This window comes from Epinephelus lanceolatus, chromosome 1 (genome assembly GCF_041903045.1).
Source record: "Epinephelus lanceolatus isolate andai-2023 chromosome 1, ASM4190304v1, whole genome shotgun sequence".
NCBI lineage: Eukaryota > Metazoa > Chordata > Actinopteri > Perciformes > Serranidae > Epinephelus > Epinephelus lanceolatus.
In genome coordinates, this window is record NC_135734.1 from 28784025 (window position 1) to 28811752 (window position 27728).

Consider the following 27728-nt stretch of genomic DNA (forward strand, 5'->3'; position numbering starts at 1 on the left):
TTTGTTTTGCCATAGAGACCTAGATGTTACATAACAAATTAGGCTTCTTTTGCCAAGGTTCCACTTATTTCTAAATCTCTATTCACTAGTTGAATTTGCTCATGGGAAAAGTTTGTCTTCAGGGTTTAATTTTCCAGAAGAAATGTTTCCATTTTAGTCCAAAACATGTTCATTTTCCTACAAACCAACCAAGAAATGAAAGCAAATTTCTCCCACCAGCGTCTGAAGTACGTCACCGCAGCCTGCTGGTCTCGCTGTCATCGGTTGCTATGGCTACAGTAGCGTCAGGTAACCATGGAAACATACACTGACAGCAAAACCGTTTCCTCCAACTGTATTTTACACCTTTTATTGCTTAGACTGAAAGATACGATGTGTTGCTTTTCAGTGTAGCGCTTCAAACGCTTTGGGGTAATGTAATGGGTGGTTAAAATATATTTTATCTGGGTAAACACACACGTTAAATAACCTTTTTCGACCGGTGACGTGACGTAAAATGTTCAGGAATAATTATCAGGTAACCCTAAGTTTATTTTACAGCTAACCCAACAAACGGTGGCCCTCTGTTAATTGAGAGCCTTTGTAAATAACCTCGTCTCTTTTCAGGCTAATATGAGCTTTAGCTTGATGCAACGTTAGCATAGCATTAGCTGCAGGCTAACTGTGAAAGCTAACTGTCTTTCCTCGCAGGGTGGAGCTGTGGTGGAGGTTTTTAGTGGACAAGGAAAGGACCCTGTGGCAAAATGGAAACTTTGTGGAGGTCCCTCAGCTATACATAAGGTGAGAGCTGCTAGTTTACTTTAGCCTCACTATTAACACATAAAGAGTTTAACGAGCCTACATGTCTGCTAAGTCAAGCTAGCACACAGGGCTAGCATACACTGCAGCTAATATGTAATGCAGTCTAATGAACATTGAACTTTAGGCTGTAAACTTAGACTGTAGCAGGATCTTTTATACCCTTAATTAATCTAGATGCAAAATTATAGTTTGCCACTTCAACATATGGGTTGTCAGTACAGTATACAAATTATATACGAGATTTGTTGTCAAAAAAATGGAAAATACAAACTCATGCAGCCTATTAACTGCATTATCAGAGACATTGACACTTCTAACTCTTAACATTAAGTTATCATTTTATTGTAGATACAAAGGAACGCTGCTACCTTATCTATAATTTTCCCTTTTGCTTACACTGGATTTTTATGGGGCTGTTCTTGACACATAGCCTTTCCATTTCAAACCTCATATACAGCAAATGGTCACATAAATACATGCAGTCTGCTCTCAATGACACGCCATAGGTACTCTGGTCATCTCATCATACTTAGCAAGGTTTTAGACTCAGCAAGGCCTCTTCTGTATTATTTCCCTTCTTAGGAGTTCAATAAAGAAGTCAAAGGATTTGTTTACTGTCTGGAGGGTAGCAGCCAGACAGTCAAGATGCAAATGCCGGAGAGTGGGAAAACGTCTCGTAAGTCACCACACTTGCAGCCATTTGTTAATTTTGTTGCCCACATGTTAATATTAATTCACTTCTTGGCTTTTTTTTAATATTAGTTGGACTTCTCCAAAGATTCTTGGTCCTTCAAGTGAATATTCCTCAGTCTAAAGATTTTTCAGTTGAACTCGTGTAAGTACAGCAAGTTCAATGTTGTTTTTTTAAATACTTTTTTATGCTTTATACATTGCAACTCACCTTGAACAACATTTGAGAGCACACCCTGCTGTAGATCTCAATAAATCTTTAATTCTGTGGTTGAGAGAGGGCTTTTATTACTGTTAGTGTGGCTCAGTATGGTAGCCACAGAAATAATTAATAGAAATGAACACTCCTTATCTCCTTACAAAAGATATTATACAATATTATAATATACAGTGAAATATAGAACATAATTATTGAATCACATGCCTCTCAGACCACTGAAAAATAAAATAAAAGTAAGCTTGTTGTCTGGTATGAAACCACTTGAAACATTTTAAAATTGAGTATATTTGCAATGACTAATACAGTGTACTGTAATTTGCTTTAATAATCATTTGCAATTAAGATATTGTTTAACAACTTACTTCAAGGCGGCTATTAGGCTACCACCCACAACAAATTCTAAAAGGTTATATACAAAGGAATAAGACAAATTTGTAAAACATAACCTAAAGTGTGGATGTTTATTGGTAGAAAAAAAATGTCACTGTGATTTACCAAGGTGTTCATGATCAATAAAACACATTTTGTGCAGTCAAGACTCCACAGAATTCTATATTTAAAGCCTTTATGGAGTCTTTTATTGGGCTCAAAACTCTTCATGTTTGAATTTATTTCATGATTAAATTCAATTTATTACAGACCCAGGCTGTGGTGTACAGTATAGAGATGCTGCTGTTTAGATTTTGTTATGCCATGGGAGCTATATAGAAAACAAAACTAGGAGGACATACTGTCAGAAGTTGAAATAATATCTCACTATTGCCTACTGTTTTTTTTACCCACACAGTACATCATTTTAAGAATCTGGGGAAATATTGCTGGCATTGCCATTCTTCCATTAGAGTGTGTCATGACGGCTGATTTCACAGCACTAGATTAAATTGAAAGCACCTTCAAGAGCTTTCCTTAGACACCCATAAAGCTTGTGGCTTTGTCTTCTCAGGACTTCTTAATGACACCATTAATGCTGGTGATAATTTATGTTCTCTTTTCTTCTGTTCACAGGATAACTGATTCAGAGCGCCTGAAAAGGAGACTGCACTTATCAACAGTATATAAAGAGTTGTCTGCCACACCTTTGCATGCAAAGATACCTTTTGTAGGACTGAAACGCAGTATTGTGAGTATCTAACTCATCTTTGACATATTCTTTTAATACTTTTGGATATGCTTTCAGTTATGTGTATCAGTTGTCATATCTTGTAGTTGGCGCTGAGCTGCGTCTCTAAAAGATCCTTTTAACTACAAAATCATGTTTGTGTCGTCTCAGTGGTCTACTTTGTGCATCGACCTTGTATCAATCACCGATGAACTCTTCAAGGGGTTTTTGACGCTGGATGGTATCACTTTGTTTGCTACCTGTAAAGTTCGCAGAATCTTCACCATGAAAACGGAGCCCGCAGGAATGTCAGATGATGGTAATGATTAACATCAAAACCGAGTTTTATCAGCATACCTTTAAGTCCCCTCTCCGTGAGTGGTTATTGAAGTAAGTCCGTGGTCTTCACCTTGAGTAGATTTGATCAGTGGTTATAGAAAGTTGTGTGTATCTGTGTGGAGGGAGAGAAACAGTTAGCTGTTTTCTGTGGTAGTTGGCTGAGAGATCAGTGTGTTTTTTTTGTTTAACTCAGAAATGGCTCATCAGAGCTAACAGCTGCACACCGTGTTGGCTGCTCAGTGCACACCTACGCTACTTGCCAGTAAAGACAGCTTGTCATTTGTATTTTTCTGTTGATCAAAGTGTTAACTTTGTTGCATGATGTTGTGTCATGATGATGTGTTTTGGTTTATTCTATGATTTGGCTAAATCTGAAGTTGTTCTTTGCTTTTTAATCTAGATATGTTCCTCAGTGGAGCTGGTCTCATGGACTCGATCCCTCGCAGTTGCCAGTTTCCACCAGATGTAAACTACGTCACTCAGGTGTTGAAAATGGAGAATTTGAGGAAGGCAGATGTGAGGGCTGGACTGTTGAGCTCTGACTGTGGTAGGTAAGAGCAAATTACAGGATTAGGAATTAATCAGTGAACAGTGGTGGAGAGTATTTACATACATCTACTCAAACAATACTTGAATACAATTTTATTTCCATTTTATGCTACCTTATAGTTCTACTCCACTACATTTTGGAGGCAAATATTGTAGTTTTTACAGCATTTATCTGAAAGGTTTAGAGTGGAGCCTAAAAGAGCATTGTCTGAATACCCAAACCAATCACCATAATTAATCTTGGCATTGTACATTTCGACAAATGACAGATGTGTATATTTGTAAATAAATATGCAGCGGACATGTTGATACTTTATGTGTCTGCCTACGTTTCAACAACACTGTGTTTAACGTGTGGTGATGTTTAGGCACAAAACCACCTGGTTATGGCTCAGAAAAGGCCATGTTTTGGCTTAAAATACCCAGTTTTGGTGGCACAGTCATGGTTGGAAAAGCAGAAGTCAGTGTTCTGCTACTTGGCCACCTCCCAGGCTCAAATACATCTAATCAGAACTATGTTACTTTATATTATATTTTTATTGCTTTCCTTACATCCAGGCTGCCCTCTAAACAATGTTAAATCTTAGCTGAAACAATATGGAAAGTATGTTTCTGTTAAAATGACATGAAATTTATATTACGTACCTCTGTTTTCAGTTGGTAAGTGAGAGTCTAAAACAGAGAAATAGCCCAAAAAGTGAGTCAAAAGCAAAGGAAATTTTTTTTCAATCAGGAGAGACAGAAGAATGAAGTAAAGATAATACTTAATACAGAATATGTCAGAGGAATATATTTTTTGATTGAGGGATATCTGTGCAGCAGGATAAATCCCCCCATGGTGTCCAGACACTGGTGGTGGTGGCGGTGGCTGATGACTGTGTGGCTGCTGACTGCTGAGGCTGATGAGGCTGATGAATTCGTAAAGACTGGTTGGTGATGGGGAGGTGGGGGTTGTGCACAACAGCAGCAAGAAAGAACTATGGCAGAGAAAGATCCATAGTTAAAAAGAGGAGCAATATGATGATAAGTTGACAGAGAAGGTTTGTCACTGTGCTATTGGTTGATTGTAAATCAGCTGATGATTTAATTGACCTACCCAGACAGTGACACCTAGAGATAGTGAGTGAGCATATGTGAAAGGAGTTAATGGCAGGGTGAGAAAGAAACTTACAGCCTGAGCATGAAAAGTATTGTCTTCCTGACTGAATTTTTATTTCATTTCATTTAGTGATAAATTTGAAAAAAAAAAGATCTACGTCACTTTCGAAATGTTGATATGATCCATATGAAACATACAAATGTAACGTATCTGTGGTTTGCAGAAACAATGCCAGCATTTTCTTCTGGTGACTGTGCTGTAGTATGGTTTAAAATGTTTAATATTCACATATAAGTTTAAAAATCAGGTGTCCACATTGTTTTGTCCATTTAATGCATGTCTTCTCTAATGCATCATGACAGGCTGTAACTTACGGCAGATATACTAAAGGTGTGAGTTTCAACTTATAAAACACAAGACATTAGCCACAACCCCCCAGTGAAACAGATAATATAAATAGAGAAGCGTCATGGTGCAGAAATGGTCGCACATGGACAAATTGTTTTCTGCGAAGAGACTGCGATGATAATCGATTTGTTTTCCTCATATGAAATTTCTGTGGTCCTCATTTTTGTGTTCATTTGCACCTCACCTGTACTCAGAGAGCTGCAATTATCTCCTCATATAAAAAGACATGCACCAGTAATCCAGTTCCGCCGCCTCTGTGGCCTTTTTTTATCAGCGCTTATTTATTTGTTCTGACAGCTGTCTAAGTCATGTTTAGTCAACTGGCAGTGCCCATAGAGGAGAGCAGTAACCACGCACAAGGAATAGCTTTTCATAATTAGCATCTGCATTATTAGCATAACATTCCTAATCATAATTAAAATGATTGCTATTAAAGTAGGCATCCAATTTAACTGTGACCAAGTAGCTTGGTGAATATTGTTGCTTCAGTACCAATCTGTCACAAAGTGTTAAAAGTAAGATACAGCAGTTTTTATCATGCAGCAGCTAACTAACCATGATTATCTTACACACCATTACACCAAAGACATCCTTTTTCAAGGTCAATGAAGTCACATGAATCAAAATTACTGCTCAAAATATTTTTTTTACTCCTATCAACTATCATATATCTCATTTTATTCCCTATTGTTAGCACATTCTTTTACAGGCTTCTGCAGATCTGAAGTAAACTGAAATTTACTCACTCCTACTGTAAACATTGGTCATTTTCTGAGTGTCAAATCTGCTGCTTCAAAGGAGTGTGTCTTCTTTTTCTTCCCTCTCAGTACATCCGACTCAGCGCCGTCTGTATCATCTCGACGATCCTGTGTGTTTTGTGGAATGAAAGTGTCTGCTCTCTGCTCTGATGAGGATCAGACAGAAAGTTTGTTTTTCTGTTAGCATCAGCGTAGGTGGTCCTAATGAGCCCTGGCACAGATACAGCAGGGTCAGGTCGCGGCCTTATCACGACTCCCTCCAGAGCCCATTATTTTTACATGATGATTATGGAGCAGATTGATAGATTAAAGAAAAACACCAGCTCAATCAGTTCAGCAGTAGAGTCCAATTTATCTTCTACCTAAACCATATACCGCATGTTATAATCAGTAGGCTCAAATTCAAGGTATAAAAAAAGGAATGTTTTTAAAGTTTATACCATAAAAAAGTAGCTTTGAAAGTGCTTTGTAGATAGCGTTTAGGCGCCTTCTCACTGATCTTTTAAATGCTGGTATGACGCCTTCACACTGAACTGGCTTTAAGCCTACATTTTTCATCTATGTGAACTATGCCAGCTGGCACCGGGTGTCAGTGTGATATCAGAAAGATACTGGACCCCTCTTCGGACAGACATTAATTTTTGGTTGGAATGAAAATCAGGTTGATGATATTTTAAATGTGTAACAATGGTACAATGTCACATTGTGTGGATGTTAACATTGTGACATTTTGCAGAGGTTTTGTTCTCCATACCTTAAGACTAAATGTTGTTATTATACCTCAAGATGACGTTGGCATGAGACATTTGGAAGGCATTTGGTGGGATTTTGGTCACTTGACAACACACCTTAATGTTAGGAACTCGAGGAAAACCCAAGCACAGGACACAGGATGGAGATGATGACAGGGTTTATTGTCACAAGAAATTAGAATGGTCATGGTCCGGGGTCCGTTGGATGGAAGGGAGGAGGCTGAGAGGAAGCTGGCTTGGTGTTCAGGTTAAGCTGGCAGGAGAGGGATGATCCTGAACATGGAGGAGACAGGTTATCAACACGGAAAAAACACACAAGGAAAAAGTTAATAAGAATATCTCAGTTGGCAGTGAGGTAATCTGCCACTTGTTGATGATCTTCTGAGGCAGGTGAGTACGGTGAGCAGAGCCAGGAACCAAGGAAACCAGGGAGGGGGACCACGCCCATGCTAGCCCACAGACGAAACTAAACAGGGGGAGGAAGACAGACAGGAACACAGGGAAGGGGAAACACAAAGAAAAACACAAGTTACAGCAGTGCTGTAACACTTAAAAGCAACTAACTTTCAACGTCATTAGTCGTCAGCATTCTACGTCAAATTGGCGTTGGCATTAGACGTTGTTCTGACAATGAACTTTGATCACCCAATGTCAACACCTAATTTCAACCAAATATCAACATCTAACAACATTGGTGGCCAGCTGGGATGTGGCTTTTGGAAATAAAGTTGCAGTAGCTACTTGATCATTGACATGACTGACAATAGATCAAGGACATTGCTTAAAATTTTCAGCCTTACTTGCCAGGTAGTTGAAGTCCAAGAATTTAGAAAGTGTAGTCGCTGTGTTTTTATTCAGGGTGCGATCACACCTGAGCTGTTTGGTCCATTTGTCAGATCGTCTGGTCTGTTTGGGGTCGGTGTGGATGCTCATTTGAACTCTGGTGCAAACAGCTAAACTTTGGTCCACCTGAAAATGTGGGTCTTGGTTTGCTTCCAAGGTTTGTTTTACTTTAGGTGAGAACGCCATCTGGCACTAATACAGGACGTGAATCAAAACACAGTGCTAATCCATAACTTACAATGACCATACCTTACTCGTCATCTGTGTAACAAGGACATCATATCATAATCTCTTCTCATCAGTGCCTGCCTTCTCCTTCAGGACCGTTTCATTTAAGGAATTAAGTGCTTGACAACTTGTTGTTGTGTCAGCTACTCATATTGTTCGCCTTCATCTAAATATTTAACTGACAGAAGCACCGTAGCAAGACCAGAAACCTCAGAACGCATCAATTTGGTGTTGCTTGATTATTTGTGAGACCAGGAAGTGTCTCACTTAGGACCATTTCATGTGTTGACAGTGTTTTGTGCGCTTGAAATAGCACAGTGTGAACACTAACTGAACCAAATGAAAAATTCAAAAATGCTAAAACTTCACCCCCAAAACACACAGACTCTACCAAACCATACATGTAGAAGTGCCCTTAGAATATGTATGAGCATAAGATGTAAGGAAATGCCTGAGAGAAAATCCTATCCAAACAGCAGAAATCACTAATGGTCAATGTATAATGGGAATTTCTTTGCAGTTCCTGATCAGTCTACCACTGCCAGACCAGCCAGTTATCGCCGATCCAGGCCCCAGGGTGGTTTACACACAGCCCCCAGCTCCAGGGCTTCAGGGCTACCCCCTCAAACTGGGAGAAAAAACAGTGAAGCCTCAGACGGAGTGGATAGAAGTGCACTCTTTATCTTAAATACGGTAATTTCATGAATCCCATTATAACATATATCCCTTTATATTATTTATTACCATAAGTACAAAACAGAATGTGTTGTCTTTGAACTTGTTTTTCTTCTTCTGTTGTTCCCCACAGGGAACCCCGTCTAGTGGAATGAACCAAAAAGTTACTGCAGAAAGTGAGAGCATTGTCAAGCTGAGTGACAAGTTATCACACAGAGAGCCGTCCCACATTCCTCTTGAGGGTAAATTTGGAATGGAGTTTATAGTGTTGTTCTATCTGGTGTGCATACTTCCTACAACTGTACTTGCCCTGCTCTGTGGAAAGCCCTTTAAGATTTGCTTTACAACTGCTTTTTGACTAGTTAGAATTCCAAGTCATTCAGCATATTCATAATGTAATTTTCACTAGTAACTATGATTAAAGATATGTACAATTAATTTCTCATTAGTCAAAATCTTAATTGTTGCTATCAGCAATTCACTTCTCACTGGAAATATCAGCTGCTGGTATAAACAACTCAGTTCCCATTAGTGGCCGTGTTCATTGTGAAATAACAATGTACAGTTGTTCTTGTATTACAGATATCATAAATGGAAATCTAGATAGCTAAAATTCAATTCTTACCAGTCAGACTTAAATTATTGATATGTCAGCTTGGAATTGTCTCTTGTTAGAATATCAGAGTGTCTAGAATTGACCTTTCGCTAAGCTCCGCCCCTTTGTGATGGTCCGACAAGCCCACACTGTAACTAACTGCACTCTCTGAAGAAATATTAAAATATTTTTGGAAAAATTAAACAGCGATTCCAGAGAGAAGCAGACAGAGGGGTCTACAGTCTGTGTTTGAAGGATATATCCAGGATGTCAAACTGACTCAGCAGCAACAACAGGTTAAAAAGACAAAGATAGTTAGAAGCTAAAGCCGAACTATAGGCTACAGATCACAGTGTAAAAGTGAACCACCACATCACTGCCGATCGCCACAGAAGACAATGAATATAAAGGGAGACTTCACTGATATTGAACCAGCTGTGTGGCATCACAGTGTGTGCAGATGAATGGTGTTGGGCTTCGCCCCCGTGCCGCTGCCAGCACCCGGCCTTCCCCCGCCGCACGGGCAGGGATCTCTTGGGGAAGTCAAACAACGTTCATTTGCACACACTGCGATGCCACACAGCTGGTTGAATATCAGCAAAGTTTCCCTGCTTCCCTTCACTGGTTTCTGTACAGCAGGGTCGGTCTTTATTCAGTGTTATAATCGTTAAAAAGCAAAAGCAGCATGTGTATACATTCAGCAGGCTATATCTTCAGTAGCTAGCTAGCTAACACTATACTTTTCAGGGTTTGATTTGGGGTTTTGGAACAGGGAAGAAACGTGTATCTTTTTCCAACCTCTCCAGGTAACGAGTATCATTAATACACGACGTGCCACAGGCACAACATTTAGCTCCAAATCCACAAAACCAGCCTGAAAATGAAGGAAATCTGAAATGACCGCATTAGAGTCAATGGAGCACAGCTGTGTTGTTGTAGGACCCTGGTCTGAGCCGGCCCGATGCAACAATTGGCCAGTCTGCATCCAGGGATGGGTATTTTCTATCATCATAGATATCTTAAATGCATACATACATATCCAAAATGTATGGTAATTTAAAAGTCGACCGATGGCTTTGTTGTACTCTAATGATATGACGCCCATGTATCTGACATGGTTGCTGATATGTCGGACATATCTGAAATGGGGAATGACATTTCCACTTGTCACAATCTTTTTTCAACATGTGGAAATGTACTTATCTGTACTCTTATGAATAAAAAAGGAATTGCTGATATCTCAAATAAAATCAAAGATATCTGTAAATCAGATTTGACTAGTCTAAATGTAATCATTGCATGTAAAAATATATTTGTAACATGTCAAAATTGTTTGATAGATATATTCAATTAACATTTTAACCAGTAAGAATGACATTTCAACATATCACAATGACATTTTAACATGGAAATGACTTTAAAGGGCTTTATATTTAATGATGAAAGGCTGTGTAGGAAAATTTAACCAAAGCTGGCTATTGACTGAATTTTTCTACAAGGTGCTGCACATATCTGGGTCCAACTTGTTGTTTGTGTTGAATGTGCTTTCCATGCCAACCGTCTTCTGGTTATCTGGCCAAATATGGGAGCTGCTACTCTTTCTGGACCCCAATAAGAAGCAGCAAACATGGAAGCTGATAATGGGAAAGAAGAGGACAGAAAGAAAGACATTGTTATATTTTTAGTCTAAGCTGTAATGTGGACCATGTCGCAGGATGCAGAGGTAGAGCAGATATCGTAAAAAGCAGATTACTTGGTCTTTGTTCAAAAGCACGGTCAATAATAGGTAAGCAGTCAGTGAAGGCAAACAGAGCCAGAAAGGGAGTTGGCAGGGAGGCATTATGCACATAAGACAATTTGGCAAAGACAGTGAGTTGGTGGACCAGTATATATACCAAATGACTGATAGGTGGGAATAAGGAGCAGAAAATGTGAAAATGAACTAAAGAGAAGCTGAAATCAGGACAGAAATATAGCTGACAATATTTTGGAAAACTTCCAGAGAATCAGCCCTGTGGCTAGAAAATATTATCTGGAAAGAGCAATACCTTCTTTCTATTCTCACATTTTTGCACAAGTGGAATCATGATTGTTTATTAAGGAGATGCAGTGGGAACAGCTTATGGTGATCACAGTTACAGTGATTAACTGCTTTAATGGATCAGAAAGTTTTGGACATAATCATTCCGACACAAATGCTGTTTAAATATTTCGGAATATGGAATATAGCTTATGGAAATCAAGTAGTCCGCCTACAGTGTTCACTTCTGTTTCTTTTCTTCTACCCCCATGATACACTGCCTCTTGGTAACCTGTTTGCTTTCAGCTGGCTATTTGAGGCAGGTCCTGTGTGCACATTAAAATCATTATGTGAAAAAGAAAGTCATTTTCTCTCAATGAAAAACTTCACTCTCACCAATAGAGCATTCTCATATGCGGCCCACCCTAGGCACCATGAGGAAACTACCCTGTTACATGAAGCTGGCCTTGCTGAAGTTCAACTTCATCGGGATAAATGAAGTATTGGGAACAAGTACCTCTACTCAGCTTGTCTCTCTTCCAGACCCAAGAACATCCAGGACCATTACCACATGCTTGGCACACCCACATGCATGCCTGCACTCATGAGCTGACTAACTAAGACGTCTGGTCTATTGTATATCCTCTAAATGTTGGGTCTGAAGATCAGGCAGAACGCCCGACCCTCCAAGTGGACTCTAGATCCAGAGTCTTATGCCGTGAGCGGGTATTATCGGACAGCCACCCAAAGTAGTTACTGGCCGGTGTGATTTATAAATTTGACCTAGAAAGTCATAATGACTATAGGCGGTTTCAACTTGCCCTATGATTGTTCTGAGTTCAGAGCTGGAATACAACAAGATGTCAACAAAGCAAAAACATGTATGAGTATGAAGTGTTGGGTTTGTGGAGTTGTTTCGCATTGCTCTTTTTGGTGTGCAGGGAAAGTTTTATTAACTGATCTTGTGACATGAAAGAGTATTTTTCTAAACCTAAATGATATGTAAATGATAAATGTATAGCGATACCAACTTTTCCAATTCACAGAGAACAAGGAGTTAGAGGACTTGTAAGTGAGTCTAGTACCTCTAAATATCTTATGACCTGGGTGACTGAGAATCGTAATAGATAAAAATCACTCAGCTTCTTTTTATTTTCTTGCATGTGAGCATAATTTGCATTAATGCAGATCAGGCTTTCATAGCTGCGTGACTTAAAGTGAACTGCCTTCTGTAAAAGTGCACACTGTCTTCCTCTCATTACTGCTCTTCTTGACCTTAAGAATGCACTCGATTATTCTTGCGCAGCGGTAAAAGCATTACATGTGAACCAACAGAACAAGAGCCCGGCTCTGACAGAGTATGTTCTCCCAAGCACCTAATAACAGCTTTTACAGTTGGTAATACAACACCCTTTGAGCATGACTGAATGATGATTAAAATTCCTTAATTCAGCTGAACATAATGTAGCTGGATGTATTCTCTCTGCACTGAATGAATGTAAGAAGCTCAGTTAGTGAAATGCCTTCATTAATAGGGATTTTCACAGTGCATAATCAGTTCACAGATATGCTTCTGGCAGGCTATAATAACATTGTTGTTCGACTGTTTTGTGTTATAAAGCTTTTCTAATGGTGAAAGTACTCTATGTAGGAACACCTGGCAGTTTACAGCCCCATCCCCCAAAAGACAGAGTGTTGGACAAACTGGGATCTAAGAAGCTGCGAGTCTGCGGTGCTGGAAGAGAGAGACTAGCATCATCAGGTAAGCTTTGTGCACTGCATCTTACATTCTCCAGCCCTTTTTACACAGCAAGTGTGTGACAGGGCTGCTATGAAGTCCCTTCATTTAGCCGCCCATGCTTTTTTTATACAGGACCAATCAATGTAGGCATCATGCGGCCACTGTTTGTGGTATTAGATAGCGTGCCAGTGTCCTGGAAGCAAGAGAGGCATGACAGGTGTGATGTTTAACACAACAATGCAGGCCCCTAGTGTGACATATAACATAAGCATCAGCAGCACTTTCTAAACAATGGCAAAGGTATAACATGCAAATAACAATCATTTATCATCCCTGTTGTATGGCGGCTGGTGTTGCTCTCTGCTCAGAGGGTAAGGAGCTCCCCGACCTTATTGTTTTCCCAATTCACTGACATTTTTAGCAGCTGTTCATCTTCTTTGAGTTAGCTGCTAACTGCTGCTACACACAACACATCGTCAAAACATCACACTCATCCCATCCATTGTCCTGTCCTGCCGGCTGTCTCTTTTACACAAATGTTGATTCAGTGCTGTTATTATCTCTGCTGCTGGCTTACCGACAAGGCATCTTTATTCCCCCATTCTGCAATTGTACCTTTTATAGAAAATGGTAAGGTGGAATAATGATGACATTCCAGCCTTGAACAGGCAGTTTAAAATGGGCTTCTGTTCTTAAAAGTCTAAAAATTTGAATACAGACTAGTATAAAATTGTCTTAAATTCAGATTCAGTGGGTGTTAAATGTTTTTAAGTCACATCACTGTGAGAATTTCCGCTGTTGGCACCATGGGAAAAAATCTTTTTGACGGAGAAAATGACTTCAACACCTGCGTGCACACAATGCCCTTATTTTCACCTCCTCTATGTTTTTAGCTCACGCAATGAGTCTGCTTCGTTAAACTACGACCTTGCTGGCCAGCTTTCTCATTAGTTTTTTTTTTCTGAGATGTAAGCACAGAGAGTATCATCAGGGTCATTTTGCCTTACCGTTCATTTTGAACTGACATCAGTGTTTATTTGAAAAGAATGTATTTTCACTGTGACTTTGGTCTCAAATTTAAAGTGGTAATAAAAAGATCCTCACAAATCTTCAGTATACATTGCTCATACGTGTAGGTGCCCTGTTTAAGTTGGAATCATAGACTATGTAAAATAATAGCATAACTATCGTGATATCACCCTTTGGTTTGTGGACACTGAGCGGCAACCTCAGGGGCTGAAATAGGAAGCCAATATGAAAGTGCCAAAAACTGCAGTTCTTAGATTGGCCACTTGAGGCTGGCTCCAGAAACCAGTCAGTCCCCAAAGACCCCCATGTTAAAATCCCCAACTTTACAGCAGAAATAAACATGTTTACAGCCTGGTACAAAAAAACAGTTTTGGTCTCTATAGCTTATTTTCCCATCCATGGCAGCTGTATGGGGGTGCATTTTATATATAACTTACCGGTTTACATTTAATTAAGGCTTAAAATGATGCATAATTAAGCGTGAGCTGCTTTGTGTAACAGGCTGCCTGCTAATAGTGTCCTCGGCCTCTCAGTCAGATCCACCCCTCGCTCACCCACAGTACCAGCCTCTCACCTATGGTCACTTCTGGCTCCAAAAAACCAAGATGGTGACGGATATAATGCCGAGCTCAAGGCTTCAAAGTGGAGGTCCACAAACCAATGGGTGACATTACAGTAGCTATGTCCATTATTTTTGCAGTCTATGGTGGACTTCTGTTTTGAAGCCTTGAGGTCGGCCTTTACCCATCAGCATCTTGGTTCTTTGGAGCCAGAAGTGACCATATTGAGAGGAAAGTGTGGAGCTGTGGTGGGGCAGGGATGGATCTGCCTCATAAACTGTAGCCTCGCAGACAGCCTGTCACTTACTTGACTTAATTATGCAGAACTTTAAGCCTTAATAATGTTTAACTGAGTGAGTTATATAAATATATAGTTATATTGTTTAGTTATATTGTTTTTGTTTTTTAAATCAGGCTCTCAAAATGTTTATTTACACTGTAAAGTTCGGCAATTTAACATGGGGGGTCTATGTGGATTGACGCACTTCTGTAGCCAGCCTCAAGTGGCCATTCAAGGAACTGCATTTTTTGGCACTTAGGCCTTGGCTTTATTTTTCAGCCCTGGAGTAAGCCACTTTGTTGGAATACACAGTATGATTTGGTGATTGCACCATGATTTAGGTGTTCTTCTGGTTAACAGCCTCTCCAGATGCTGCACCTGGTGGCAGCAGAAAGATGAGTAAAACCAGGGAGAAGAGCACTCCTCCAGCCAGTAGGCAAGAGAGCAAGCAACAACCTCTGACCCTAAAAGAAAAAACAGAGCACCTAACAGCAGGTGAGGTTCAAATCTGCTGCGAACAGACAGGGAGCATGACAGCAGGAAGCAGCAGCAGCAGCAGGAAGACGTGTGCAGTTTCAGACTGACTGATGGTTAGAAAGGTCTAAAAAGACAGCAAGGGATGGGACAAAAGAGAATAATATGCATATTGAGTGATATTTGTGTCTTCTTTGCATGTTCTGATTTTACCAAGTAGCTCCTTTATACTTGAGAAAAATACCTATTCCTACTCTTAGTTTATAAATTAAATCACTTCAAAATATTGCATGAATTTTAATGAGCCTCATTCTATGCTGCATACACCATCACTTTTGTTCCCTTTTTTTAATTTTGCATAACCCACGTCAAGGCCATTTGCAGGATTTTTTTGTAGGAGTACCTACTCCCCCCATCCCCACCACCGCCACACACACACACACACACCCACCTACACCGGCATTGTCCTCACAAAATGAGCGCACGTGCTCTGAAAGCTCATTTATGGATGTTTCACCACAGCAATAAGCTCCTTTGCTGCAGCCCTGCCCACAGACGGAAAGTAGTTAGTTCATTAATGGTAATGTGGCACATTAAATAAAAGTCAGAGGGACATCTCCTGAGCCCAGGGTTTGCCACGCAGTGGGCAATTAGAGAAAGTGATTATACTGTCGAGAGGTTCAAATGTGCTCACTCATTCAGACAGAGGTGCCTCTTTTGATCTCATGCCTATCGTAGAGTTTAAGGATTCAGTGCGCCTTCTTGCACGCACACATGAACGGATGCAACTTTCATTTAATGTTTAAAGGGTCTGTACCCGTATATTCGGGTACACAGTGTCAGAAATTGTAACACTGCTCTAAGATTTTCTATTTCTGCTTTAACAAAAGTGGGAAACCGAATGATTAAAGTCGCATGGAAACAATATTTGCTTAGAAAATATGCCAGTGAGATTTCTAAAGATGTTTGGACAGAGCTGTCATTTCATGAGTGACAACTTTGCAGTAAACTGCTGTTCTCACTCCTGATTATGTTGTTTATATTGTTATATTGTCATTAAGGCATTAGCATTGCAGGGCTATTAACAAAACCTACAAAAATGTCAGTGCTGGAGAAATTAATGTTCTCTTTTGGCAAGCAGTGGAATTCATTACAATATTGCATCTTGTTATTGCGAATTTTTATGTGCATATGATCAGATGAAATTAGAATGACATTAGTCACATGATGAAAAATTAGAAAAGGATTTATTGCTCACCATGATGAGATGCCTATCATTCTCTTCTTGGTCTTCTTCTCAGACCTTTATGTGTATTCTGAAAGACTTATTCATGTATTATACAGTTTGTATAATCAAAGCCTCTTTAAAAATACATTCATATGCAACTATGTATGTTTCAATAGGAATTTCCTGCACCTTGGGTTAAAACCGTCTTGTTTTTGTTCTATGCTCTTTTATTTTAGATGAGCGTAGCTGCACTCCCATCAAGGAAAGTTCAGGAGCTGCCCCCATACCAGCCGAGTCTCCTGCCTGCTCGATCTGTCCAGGTTTGTCATGTGACCTGGAGGTCTGGAGCAGCTGGGAGAGTAATGAGGGGTCCGAGCCCCAGCTCACTCTGCAAGAGGAGGTGTTCACTTTCTCATCCCAGCCACACTCACCCAAACGAGGGCAAGGCCAGGGCGACCAGGAGAAGATGGAGATGGGAGATGATCAGGTTCAGAGCAAAAGTGGGGGGCGATACGAGGCCCAGCCTGAGGATGACTTTATCGGCAGTGAAAGTGATGAGGTACGTCTGCTCTTGGGGAGAGACACATGCACACTGTAATTTAAATGCACACGCATTTGATATGCATCGTGCATCTTGTATGTTGTTTTGACACAAGATATATTCCTCTGACATTATGTCCACAGTTTAATTTGATTCAGTTTAATTTGATTAGTTACAGTTTACCGCAGATTCAGAATACTTTAACGTCGAAGGTCAGAGGGGTTATTTATCATCAGATAATTTATTAATGGTTCTGAGACTTATAATAAAGAATAGTAGTTTTCTTTATGCTGAGCAGGGAAATTAAACTGTTGAACTGAGTATAATGATTACTATCTTCAAAGAAATGCTAATTGCTTTTACTTATTTAAAACTTTATAATAAGTCTGATAATTCAGACTTAAGAACCTCAGCTGATTAGTTTAATTTTAATACAGTTTCTTTGGCTCAAAGTAATATATTCTATGCACCATGTTAAATACAAATCCCACCCTAAAACACAAAAACCTAAAGAAAAACAGAGACTAGCAATATCTATTGCATGCATTCTTCAAATCTGATGTTTGATTGTGTATTCTGTAACTTGTTGATAACATCCACACACTGCATTCCTGTACGATGTGGATAAGGTACCAAACATAGACTACATCTAACTATATCAGTATATTTCCAGATCAAGTCAACAGGAGAAAAATCTTCTCTTAAACATTGATAGTAAATGTCAGGTTTTAAGTTTAGTAACTCAGCTCTTCTTAAGACTCACCATTTTCCATTGTAATTGTGTGTATGTGCAGATGTGCATGTATAGAGCTCACACCAGGGTGAAGAAACACAGTATAAAGCTGGTTCTGTTTGAAATAAGGTGATTCTTTTTATTATGACCTTTGTAAATTGCTGGTAATTTAATTGCAGTTTTTTGTCTTCTACAAAGCTCTAGAGTTGATACTTTTCTTTATATTTTGCATCACGTTTTGGTTAGGGGAATAGTTTCATGTCCATATTCACCTCTGTTAAACATGCACAAACAATTCATTTTCATTGGCTGCCATTTTACATCGCTAACAAGCCCAAAATAGCTTATTATTAACTTATCATCAGCAGTACCTCCTGGTACTACTTCCCCAAACAAACAAACAAAAAAAGACAGAGGACAATAAAAGTAAGATGCTTTTGGCAAGGTAGGGAGGATGTGACACACACACACAGGTTGTGAGACAGGTTGCCTTGTTCAAAGGCAAATTATCATGTAGCCTGTTCAAACGCTGATTTCAAACACTGCCCTAATAATGAGCCATCAAAACACTTCCTAAAGTAACAAACACCCACCATAGAAAATTATTGCCTGGGCTTTGACTAGTAGAATATTGTGTACCTTTCTTTTTCAGAAGACCTGCCGCACCTGCTGTCCAAGGACAATGCACTTGCTGTTACCAGTGAAATTACCATGCCTATAGCTACATAGTTTATAGAGGTAGTCATTTTTTCCCTCCGCCTTTGCATGTGAAAACCACAAATGCAACTTTCTAGGCAATGTCTATCAGTATTCTCAGAAATTAAGTCATAGCAACAGTATTAAACAGCTGAGCATTAATGCACAAAAATGAATTGTTACAACATTTCACAATTAAATAACACTGAACGTGTGTCTGAGTTGGGTGTTTAACTGGGCACTTTTTCCAAATTAACACATTAAAATCAGCTCCCATCACTTGGTATGAACTATGGTTACAGGCTGAGGATAGAAGCATGTAATTTCATTCTGTGAAACCACAGTAAGCAATTTGATCCAGTGCAATGCACCATATTTTGAGACTACCAGCAAAAAGAAGGGCATTTTTATGTTTTCTGGCTTCCCACCTACAACTTCTCTGTGAGATGGTAGTCATTTTGAAAGTGACTATTCTTCAGAGGGGAAAATGTGAGCCACACTTGTTTGAAAACACAGTTTTTCTAGAAGGAGACAATGGCTGTTCTGTCAGGTGTCCACAAAGATCATATATTGGATAAGCACAACTTTTTCAAGTATAAACCACACTCCAACAGGCTAGAGTATGCCGAAATGTTTTTCTGTAATAGATTTTTATGATGGCTGATGGAGCAAGGCTATTTGTGGTGGACCACAAAGCTGCAAATTGCATATTGCCCCAGATGTGGTGGAAACATATTGTGGGGTACTTAAGTTATTGTAACATCTTCCCATTGGGTGAAGATGAAAAACATCAACTGAGAAAGTTTGTTTAAGGATTCTTTACAGAGTATTTGACCTCCAGTGGTGCTATGGAGCTGGTTTTCCATGAGAAGGTCTCACAGAATAGGATGCATATGTGCACACATGGTTGACACAATACACAGTCCTGTCACTGATCAACTAGTGGTGATAAGAGCCAACATATGCAGCAATACCCTAGCAAAGGCAGGGAAGAAGAAGAGGAAGATGGTTTGCCAGAAAACGTGAATGAAAAAAATGCTGGATTTACAACACTTTAACATTACCGACATACCGAGGCACCCTATGTTGTCCTTATGCAGCGCATCAGGCCTGATCATCGTAATACGGTGTGAGCAACTGCCGAGTATAAAGAGTGAGAAAATTTGAGTAGGTTAGAGGTTGGTCAAACACTCACTGGACTTTCACCCAAGAAACTGTTGTTTGGTTCCTGTGTTAAACCAAATATCAGCAGTGAGTTATTTTAACAACGTACACATGATGTGAGTCACATGATGTATGTCACGCATGTCATGTGACTTTATGTCAGTAAGACCTCCTTATGTTAACCAAAACCATGATCTTTTTCTAAACATAACTGTGTACTGTTGTTGCCTAAACCTGAGGAAGTAAGCCTAAAAACGTAATAAACCTAAGTTGGAAGTTTATTTTGAAACAAACAGTATGCATTTACTGAGTGGAAATTATACATTTCCTGTGTACACAGAAGTTTATTTTGAAAAAGCCCAATGCATGCAATGAGTGGAAATTGACACATTGTCCCTGAGTGTCAAGAGTGATGCTAGAGGGGTACCTAGAGTGTCATTGTTTGATGTGTAGGGCCATCGACCAAGCATCAGCATTTGACAAGCTGGGAGTAAGAATATGCTGCACTGACCAGGGTATAACCACTTCCCTCCATTCCCAAGTGTAAATCTGAGTGTCATCTGCATATCTAATATGAGCAAATTATTGCCATGTATGAATTGACCTAGAGTAACATAATAATAATAATATAACAAAAGCGATCCCAGAATTGAACCCCGGGGAACTCCACGTCACAGTGATCAACTCAGATTTATGATTCCCAATTACAATAACATAGCCCCTGCCCTCAAACTATGATCTGAACCAACTGAGGACTGTACCAATGTATCAGCAACAGTATCACGGACTGAGGTCAAGCTGGATCAAAATGAATGTTTTACCTGAATCGATGTTCAGATGAACACAGATGTAATTTAACACTTTTATCAGTGCACTGTAGTGATTTGGTCTGGGGCCAGACTGAAATCTGTTCAAAAGGCCTTTTATATTTAAAAAAAGTTGTTGAGCTGAATCTCTTTCTCAAGATTTTTTTTGCAAGTAAAGCGAAGATTTGAGATGGGTCTGTAATTATTTCATAGTAAAACAAAAGACCCAAGTTGCCCTTTTTTCAGCACATCCATTTCCAAGCAACTGAGAACAGCAGGGTCATTGGTGTACATTTCAATACAGTGCAAAGATCTTCAGAGAAGACACAATCACTACATGATAGCTGCTTGCATTGAAATCAGTCTTTAAATAAAGCCACGCCACCACCACCATAGTTCCTGTCAGGTCAAGAAACATTCATAGAATTAAAGTTTGGAGGGACTGACTCGATTGAAACTTTTAAATTCTCCAAAGGCGTGGGCTAAAATGGCACCCTTTCAAGGTTTCTGGTCTGTTCTGTTATTTCTTGTCATTGTTTTGATTCCACTTGTCTCTTGTCCTTGGCAGAAGAAGCAGAAGCTTGACACAGAGAGTAGGCTAAAAAAGATGAACAGTTTTTCTCCTGACTGACAGCCCTCCTGTTTCCTAGTTGTCTTGTAGGTGTTAGTCATGTTGTCCATGGCCCATGGTAAAGGAGTATGAGTTACAGTCCATTCAGCTCCACATTCACTTTTAACTGGTGGATCTTAGTTTCTTGCACTGCAGTATTCTGGAAAAGTTTATGAAAGCTAACCAGCATGAGCTGATCTGAGGTTTGTTACTGTAGGTGGTAAGGCCATCACCCATCATCCTTGTTGTAGTGTGTTTAAAGGTCCAGTGTGTAGGATTTAGGAGGCTATATCAGCAGAAATGGAATATAATATAATCAGTAGGTTTTCTTTAGCGCATTATTACCTGAAAATAAGAATCACTGTGTGTTTTTGTTACCTTAGAATAAGCCTGTCTACATAGGGAGTGGGTCTGGACAATAGGGCCAGCCATGTTTTCGCATTGGCCACCCTAGTTTGCAGCCCCTTCACAATGAGCAGTGTCAGAAAATCACAGATTTTTTTTAATGTTAAACTGCTTTAATCAGTGTTATTACCATGTTGTGTTATTGTTTTGGAAAGGAAGAGACCTCCGTGGATAATTTGGCTCCGGGTAAAAACCTCTTGAGTGTCTGAATCTTGAGTTATTAGAGAAAAAAGTGAGCACACAATAGCAGGAGCTGGGCAAGGCACCCATCTGCGGCGAGCCAAACAACCTTGGAAAAACTGTAGTTCAGTGTAGAACACAGCAAAAGGCTTGCGGTGTTTGTAGGCCATACTTGTGCAGCACTGAAGAAGTTTTAAGTGTTGAAACCTAAATAGTTGCAGCCTTCTACGTCCTTCAAAAATGAATGAAAAACAAGAATATCAGCAAAAGAATGTAAGCTAGCAGCGAAGCATCATCTCTGTAAGAAAGCAGGAAGTCTTTGTCTGAGGATATATGAAAGAAAACAAAATGATGAAACATTGATCTGTGTTAAATGTTGACTTCAGAAAGAGTTGTGTATACAAAATTGACTTGTGCATGGAAAAAAATCGCATTGTAACTACTGTGGAGGTCTAAGATTCCAAAGGCACCCTCAACCTGACAAAAGTGATAAAACTGACCGACTGCCGCTACCCTGCCATTAGCAGTGGCAATAAATGAAACATGCAACGTATTTCTAAAGCTATGGATGCCAACTTTGCTTAAATAGATGCACAGTATAAAGTGCAAGACACGCAACACAGGTTGTGGGACAGTTTCTGACAAATCACCTAAGCTCTACCTCAAAGCTTTAGCTGACTAAGTCGCCGTATTCTGCCGCCATGGCTGTAGTAATAAATCAGACTGTTTAGCCATCAGTTGGCCCGATTTTGATTTTCATTCATTTATGGCAGGTTGCTCATTTCTCAACTTGGAGCAATATCATCTTTCAAGGTGTTGCATCAGTTTCATGCCATTCTTTTGTGCTAACGTTTGTTCTTAAACATAGAGAAATATTAAAAACAAAACAAAGCAATGAACCTGCAATGTATGAGCCATTTGGAAATGTATGAGATACAATAGACCAATGTAAAATTTGTTATATCTTCAGGGAAACACAGTTGTTTTAATTCAATAATAATTGAAAGAATGGGCTGTGCGGTAGCATCGCAATTGTTTATTCACTTGCAGTTATGAGAATTATAAAGCACAGAAAGAAAAGAGAAAACAAATAACATATGGAGCAGGTGAGATAAAAATCTCGAGGGGATTATAATAGCCTTTCACCCCAAAAACAAAGCTCAGAAATGAAAGAAAACGCCTCAGAAAGAGACAGCATAAGGAAGAAATAAAGAGACAGCGATTGCAGCTCTGAGCAAAAGCTTCAAACAGTTTAATTCATGAGAAACAATGTCTATATTATGAACTTAAAAAGTGTAGGTGTGCCGGCAGTCTGGCTGTAAGTATCCCACAATTGTGATTCTCTAGTTTCATAGAGAATGGCAAAAGCCGGTGTGAATGTTGGGAAAATATAGTATTAGAGCATGTTGCATTTTAAATTAGAATGTCTCAGTTCCTTAAATAACAGGGTTAATGAAAAAAATGAACTCAAATTTGATATATGTATTTGTCAAACTGATATTTTAAATCAAGCGATCTGCTATTGGTCTTGTTGATGCCAATTTTTTACCTGTTGAGCTGGTGCAGGATATTAAAGTTACATTCCTTGCAAAATCTGTTTTGAATATAAAACATTAACGCCTGTAGGCTTAAATGGTGGCTCTGCAAAGTTTGTAGCTTTCTCCTTCGTTGGACAATGGCAGCTGTAGTCGGCTTTGATTTAATAGTTAAAATGGATTCCAACTGTGACCCAGTTTCACTGCAAAACAGTGTATCAAAATGTCCACAGAAACTTCAGTATCATCGTGCTCTGTCCACACACTGTATGCTCAGTTCAGTCCAAAAAAAAAAAAAAAAATCATGTTTTCTTCAATGTGAATAATTGTCCTGCTTTAATGTGCTGCTCTTTGTTTATGTGCATCTAGTACACGTACATTACTGTGGGCTTCTAAGAATGGTCATTTGGTTTTATCTGTGTTGTTCAGAAGTGTTTTTGCTGCAGGAGTTTCTGTAAAGTTTCCATGGGCGTTCTTTTTTCCCCCTGCTGTGAAACTGGGTCACCATTGGAATCTATTGTTACTGTTGTGAATCCAGCTGCCATCCTTAGTGGATGAGCAAGTTACAAACTTTTCAGAATCATGTATCCTACAGGGGTGAGTGTTTGATATTCAAAAGTTTTCAGCGAAGTGTTTCTTTAATGTTGGACAGAGACATGTACTGTGTCTGTATGTGCAGTGTGTGTTATGTAACCTGATTGGTAGGCGACACATTGGTGAACTACATCACTGAGTGTTAACTTTGGATCTGGAGGTGGGAAAGATTAGCAGACTTAAAGAGAATGCTATTACCCTTTGTAAATGTGAGGTTAATTTTAAAGCTAAGCCACCAACACCTGGTCAATCCCAATGACTGTTTGCCATCTCATTATCATGTTTCATTAAGTGCATGTCAATCTGAATGGCAGAACACAACATTAAAGTTGCTCAGGTAACATTGAAAACATTAGAAACAGTCTACCATATTAGCTTAGGCCATCATCCTTTTTACAGTGTGCTTAAAGGTCCAGTGTGTAGGGTTTGGGAGGATGTATCGGCAGAAATAAAATATGAATTAATAAGTATGTCTTCTTTGTGTATTTTTACGTGAAAATAAAAATCTGTGTTTTTTTTGTTACCTGCGAATGAACCATTTTTATCATCATAGAGAGCAGGTCATCGTCTGCAGAGATCGCCATGTTGCACTGCAGTGTTTCTACAGTGGCCCAGAATCATTCATGTTTTAGTGTTGGCCCCTTCACAAGGAGCAGCGTCAGAAAAACACTGATTTTTTTTTTTTTTTTTTTTTGTTAAACTGCTTTATTCAGTGTTATAACCATGTTGTGTTATTGTTTTGGAGAGAAAGAGACCTCTGTGAAAAATCTCCTTAATGTCTGGATCTTGAGTTATCAGAGAAAAAGTAAGCACGCTTTAGCAGGACCTGGACTAGCCAGCTGTCTGCAGTGAGCTGAAAAAACATTGATTTGAAACATGAAAATGCTTTATTCAGTTTTAATTACCTGGTCTGTTTGTTTTGTAAAGGAAGTGACCTCTACGGATAATTCGGCTCCCGGTAAAAACCTCCTGAACAATGATGGAATTCTAACCAGGAGCAGTTTCAACAGCAATCTGCAGTCCTCACTGCTGGATGCCGCTAAATCCCCCTAAATGTTACACACTGTTCTTGTATGGCATTGTGGGTAGTGACTAGGCTGTGGTGGTGGGGTCAGAGGGATGCTGAAAAAAATGCAGTGGCCTGTGGTGAAAAGTTGGAACAGGATCAGAAACAAAGATCAAAGAAACAAATTATGTACATAGCAGCTTGTGTGTACTATCCTTCTAAGAAGTACACTCGCTTTGCTTGTGTGCGTTCATGTGTGTCTTTTGTGGCAACAAAGATACCACATACTAACATAAACAAACTTACAGAAGACAAATACTGAGATGTGGAGACTGACTTTCTGTTGTTAGTCTCTACCCTCCACTCCCCCACAAATAGGCCATTTAAGTGACATGCCCACACCGCAGCACAACCCTGCGGCTAATCGCTGCAATGCCTGATTTGGTGCGAATGCAGCCTTACAATCATTTTAAATCAGCATTTTTCACTTATTGCCTGTATTTTCTTTCAGGATAAGAGCTACACCACATTCCAGCATCAAATCCCTAGTGCTGAGTCCAACCCTGCTACTCCCAGATCTCCCTGTCCAGCTCTGGATGTGCAATTTGAAGTCCATCCTGAATCTCATAACATGGAACATACAGCACCAAAAGAGCTCAGTCCATCCACCGCAGGCATGCAGTCTCTCAGTGGGAGAGCTGAACCAGCTGGGATCGCCCCCACACGCTGCCTCTCACCCAGCGCGACACCCAGCAGGCAGGAGCACAAGTATGGCCCGCGTGGATCAGAGGTAGCGAACCAGGCTGTGAATCAGAACAGCAGTGTATCGCTTTCAAGGAGACTCCTGCAAGAAGTCAAAATAGATGACTCCACACGGCACAAGGTAATGCGTCTGTCTACAATTTTAACAAACAACTGGCCTCATTCTGAATGCTGTGGTGCTGTGTATTTTTAGTGTGACAGAGACAGGTATATAAATGACTTTGAAGTTCCACCTCATAATTACCTGAATAGCTGTCGATTGGCCATCACCCTTAATTACCTCCACTGTGAGATGTGTTTGTTTGATGCTACATAATATTGCCACAATATTGGATTACCCCTCACTGTGTCAACACTCACAAAGTAAACATACTCGGTGTTTGCCACATAGATGTGACACTTTTCCGCAGAAACAACAACAACAAACAGCAAGTGGAGTTTGTCATTTTTTTATCATGGATACTTTTGATTTTAAGATTTTTATCATTACAGAAAGCACACTTCTAAGTAGGCATGTCAGGATGTCAGAAATTTAGTAAGCAATGCAATTAAAAAACAAAACAAACAACTTTATTTAACACATTTAAATTTAATTGAATATACAAACCACCCTACTTCTTAGAATTATATATGCTTCAGATGAGGATGTCAAATAAACTTCTAATTACTGTCGTCTGTAAGTTTGATGACCTGGTGAAAAGGTGCAATCTTCAAACTAAAAAAAAGAAATTAGAAGATGTTGATATTTTAATCAAATTACTGTGAAAAATGAAAGTTTGCTCCTAGTCAAGAAGGAGAGTTAAACTGTTTTTAGCCCCTATTCTGTGACGTATTACCCAATGAAACTGAATATTTGATCGATGTACAGTAACAGCAAATTTAAATCAAATTCTGTGCATTTGATTGGGCTGCTAAAGGTAGGCGTGCTTAGAGTCAAGTGCGATGTGGAGCTACAACAGACTACTGGCTCCACCCGCATCTTCCTCAGCGTTACATCAGGAGGAGGACAAGGGAGAGATAAATAAATGCATGAATTAGACTAAGGAATGCATGAATTATGCCCCTGATCTGGGCATCTGATCAGGATGCCTCCTGAGCGCCTCCCGTTGGAGGTGTTTTGGGCATGTCCCACTGGTAGGAGGCCCCGGGGCAGACCCAGAACACGCTGGAGGGATTATACATCTCGTCTGGCCTGGGAATGCCTTGGGGAGAGGAACGTCTGGGGTGCTTTGCTTGGCCTGCTGATCCTGTGACCCAGCCCTGGATAAGCAGATGAAAATGGATGGATGGATGAATTAGTCCTCAGCCACATTGTTTTGGAAATGAAAACGAAATGAAGACAAATGTTTGATCATTGAAAAGTGGGTGTCATAACAGTGAGGCCCTGATGGTGTTAGCCAACAGGATAGTAGTACCGATCACTGAGAGAGAGACGAAACCCTTTGTATGCTCCAAGTAACATCACTTGCTGAAACAGTCCACTGTAAAATGCCTTGCGGATAATGTGAAGCTGTCACACACACTACTTTCCTTAAAGTGAATAAACTCTAGCCCCCTGGCCCATAACCACTGTATTGTGGGGAAATGAAGACAAACCAAAGTAGCATGCTGTTGCTAGCTAGCTAATGTAATCTTAGCTCTGTGCGGCTAAAACACCAAAAGTTGCAGATTAATTGATGGGTTGATGTTGGTTGGTACTAGACTACGTAAGCACATATATTTTGTTTTACAAGAAGAAAACATGATTAGATCTTTATACAAGAATATGAAGAAACTGATTTTTTTGGTCATTTTGTTGGCATTTATTATTAATTAGGTGCACAAAATGCCCAGGGATTTGATCCAAAAGGGTTAAAGAGGCATTTTTCATTTCGTCTCCACTTCAAGCTTCTTTAAGCACATTGTTTTGTTTCATGGCTGGCAAATGTACTTGATAGTCTGAGTCTGAGCAGCTCTGAAGAATCCCTGTAGGCAACTGTTTCCACCACAAAAAGCTTTGATAAATCCACTGTACACTATTTGCCCAGCACCAAACATCAGACAGACAATGTTATCAAGTGGCTGATACAAAAAGTTGAGTGTTTAGAAGGCTCGACTGAAGATCCAGATATTTTTGTCGGGAGCTGGAGGAGATCACAACAGAATAAAAAGGGAGTGTGGGTGTTTTTGTTTTTCTTCCTAAAAAATTGATTAATGCGGCTTTGCTAAATTTACATTATTTTGATTAGATTCCACTAGAAAGTCTTTGTTTACAGTGACTGTCATTGCGTCCTAAAGTCTTCAGTCGATGGGTTTGGCTCAGTTCAAT

General features: G+C 39.6%; 1 protein-coding gene across 2 annotated transcripts in view; it reads left to right on the plus strand.

The window, feature by feature from the left end:
• Window positions 1–320: 320 nt before the first annotated feature.
• Window positions 321–27728, plus strand: part of cfap20dc (CFAP20 domain containing) — a 43767-nt gene continuing 16359 nt past the window's right edge. Inside the window, exons 1-13 of one of the 2 annotated variants that reach the window (XM_033627512.2) lie at window positions 321–517; window positions 691–780; window positions 1384–1477; window positions 1564–1636; window positions 2717–2831; window positions 2982–3129; window positions 3550–3696; window positions 8307–8479; window positions 8595–8703; window positions 12728–12838; window positions 15047–15181; window positions 16625–16947; window positions 25170–25541. In XM_033627512.2, coding sequence (XP_033483403.1) covers window positions 497–517; window positions 691–780; window positions 1384–1477; window positions 1564–1636; window positions 2717–2831; window positions 2982–3129; window positions 3550–3696; window positions 8307–8479; window positions 8595–8703; window positions 12728–12838; window positions 15047–15181; window positions 16625–16947; window positions 25170–25541 — 1911 coding nt within the window. In that variant the 5' untranslated portion in view covers window positions 321–496. The remainder of the gene's footprint in view (window positions 518–690; window positions 781–1383; window positions 1478–1563; window positions 1637–2716; window positions 2832–2981; window positions 3130–3549; window positions 3697–8306; window positions 8480–8594; window positions 8704–12727; window positions 12839–15046; window positions 15182–16624; window positions 16948–25169; window positions 25542–27728) is intronic. The other variant, XM_078168971.1, reaches the window with a different exon arrangement.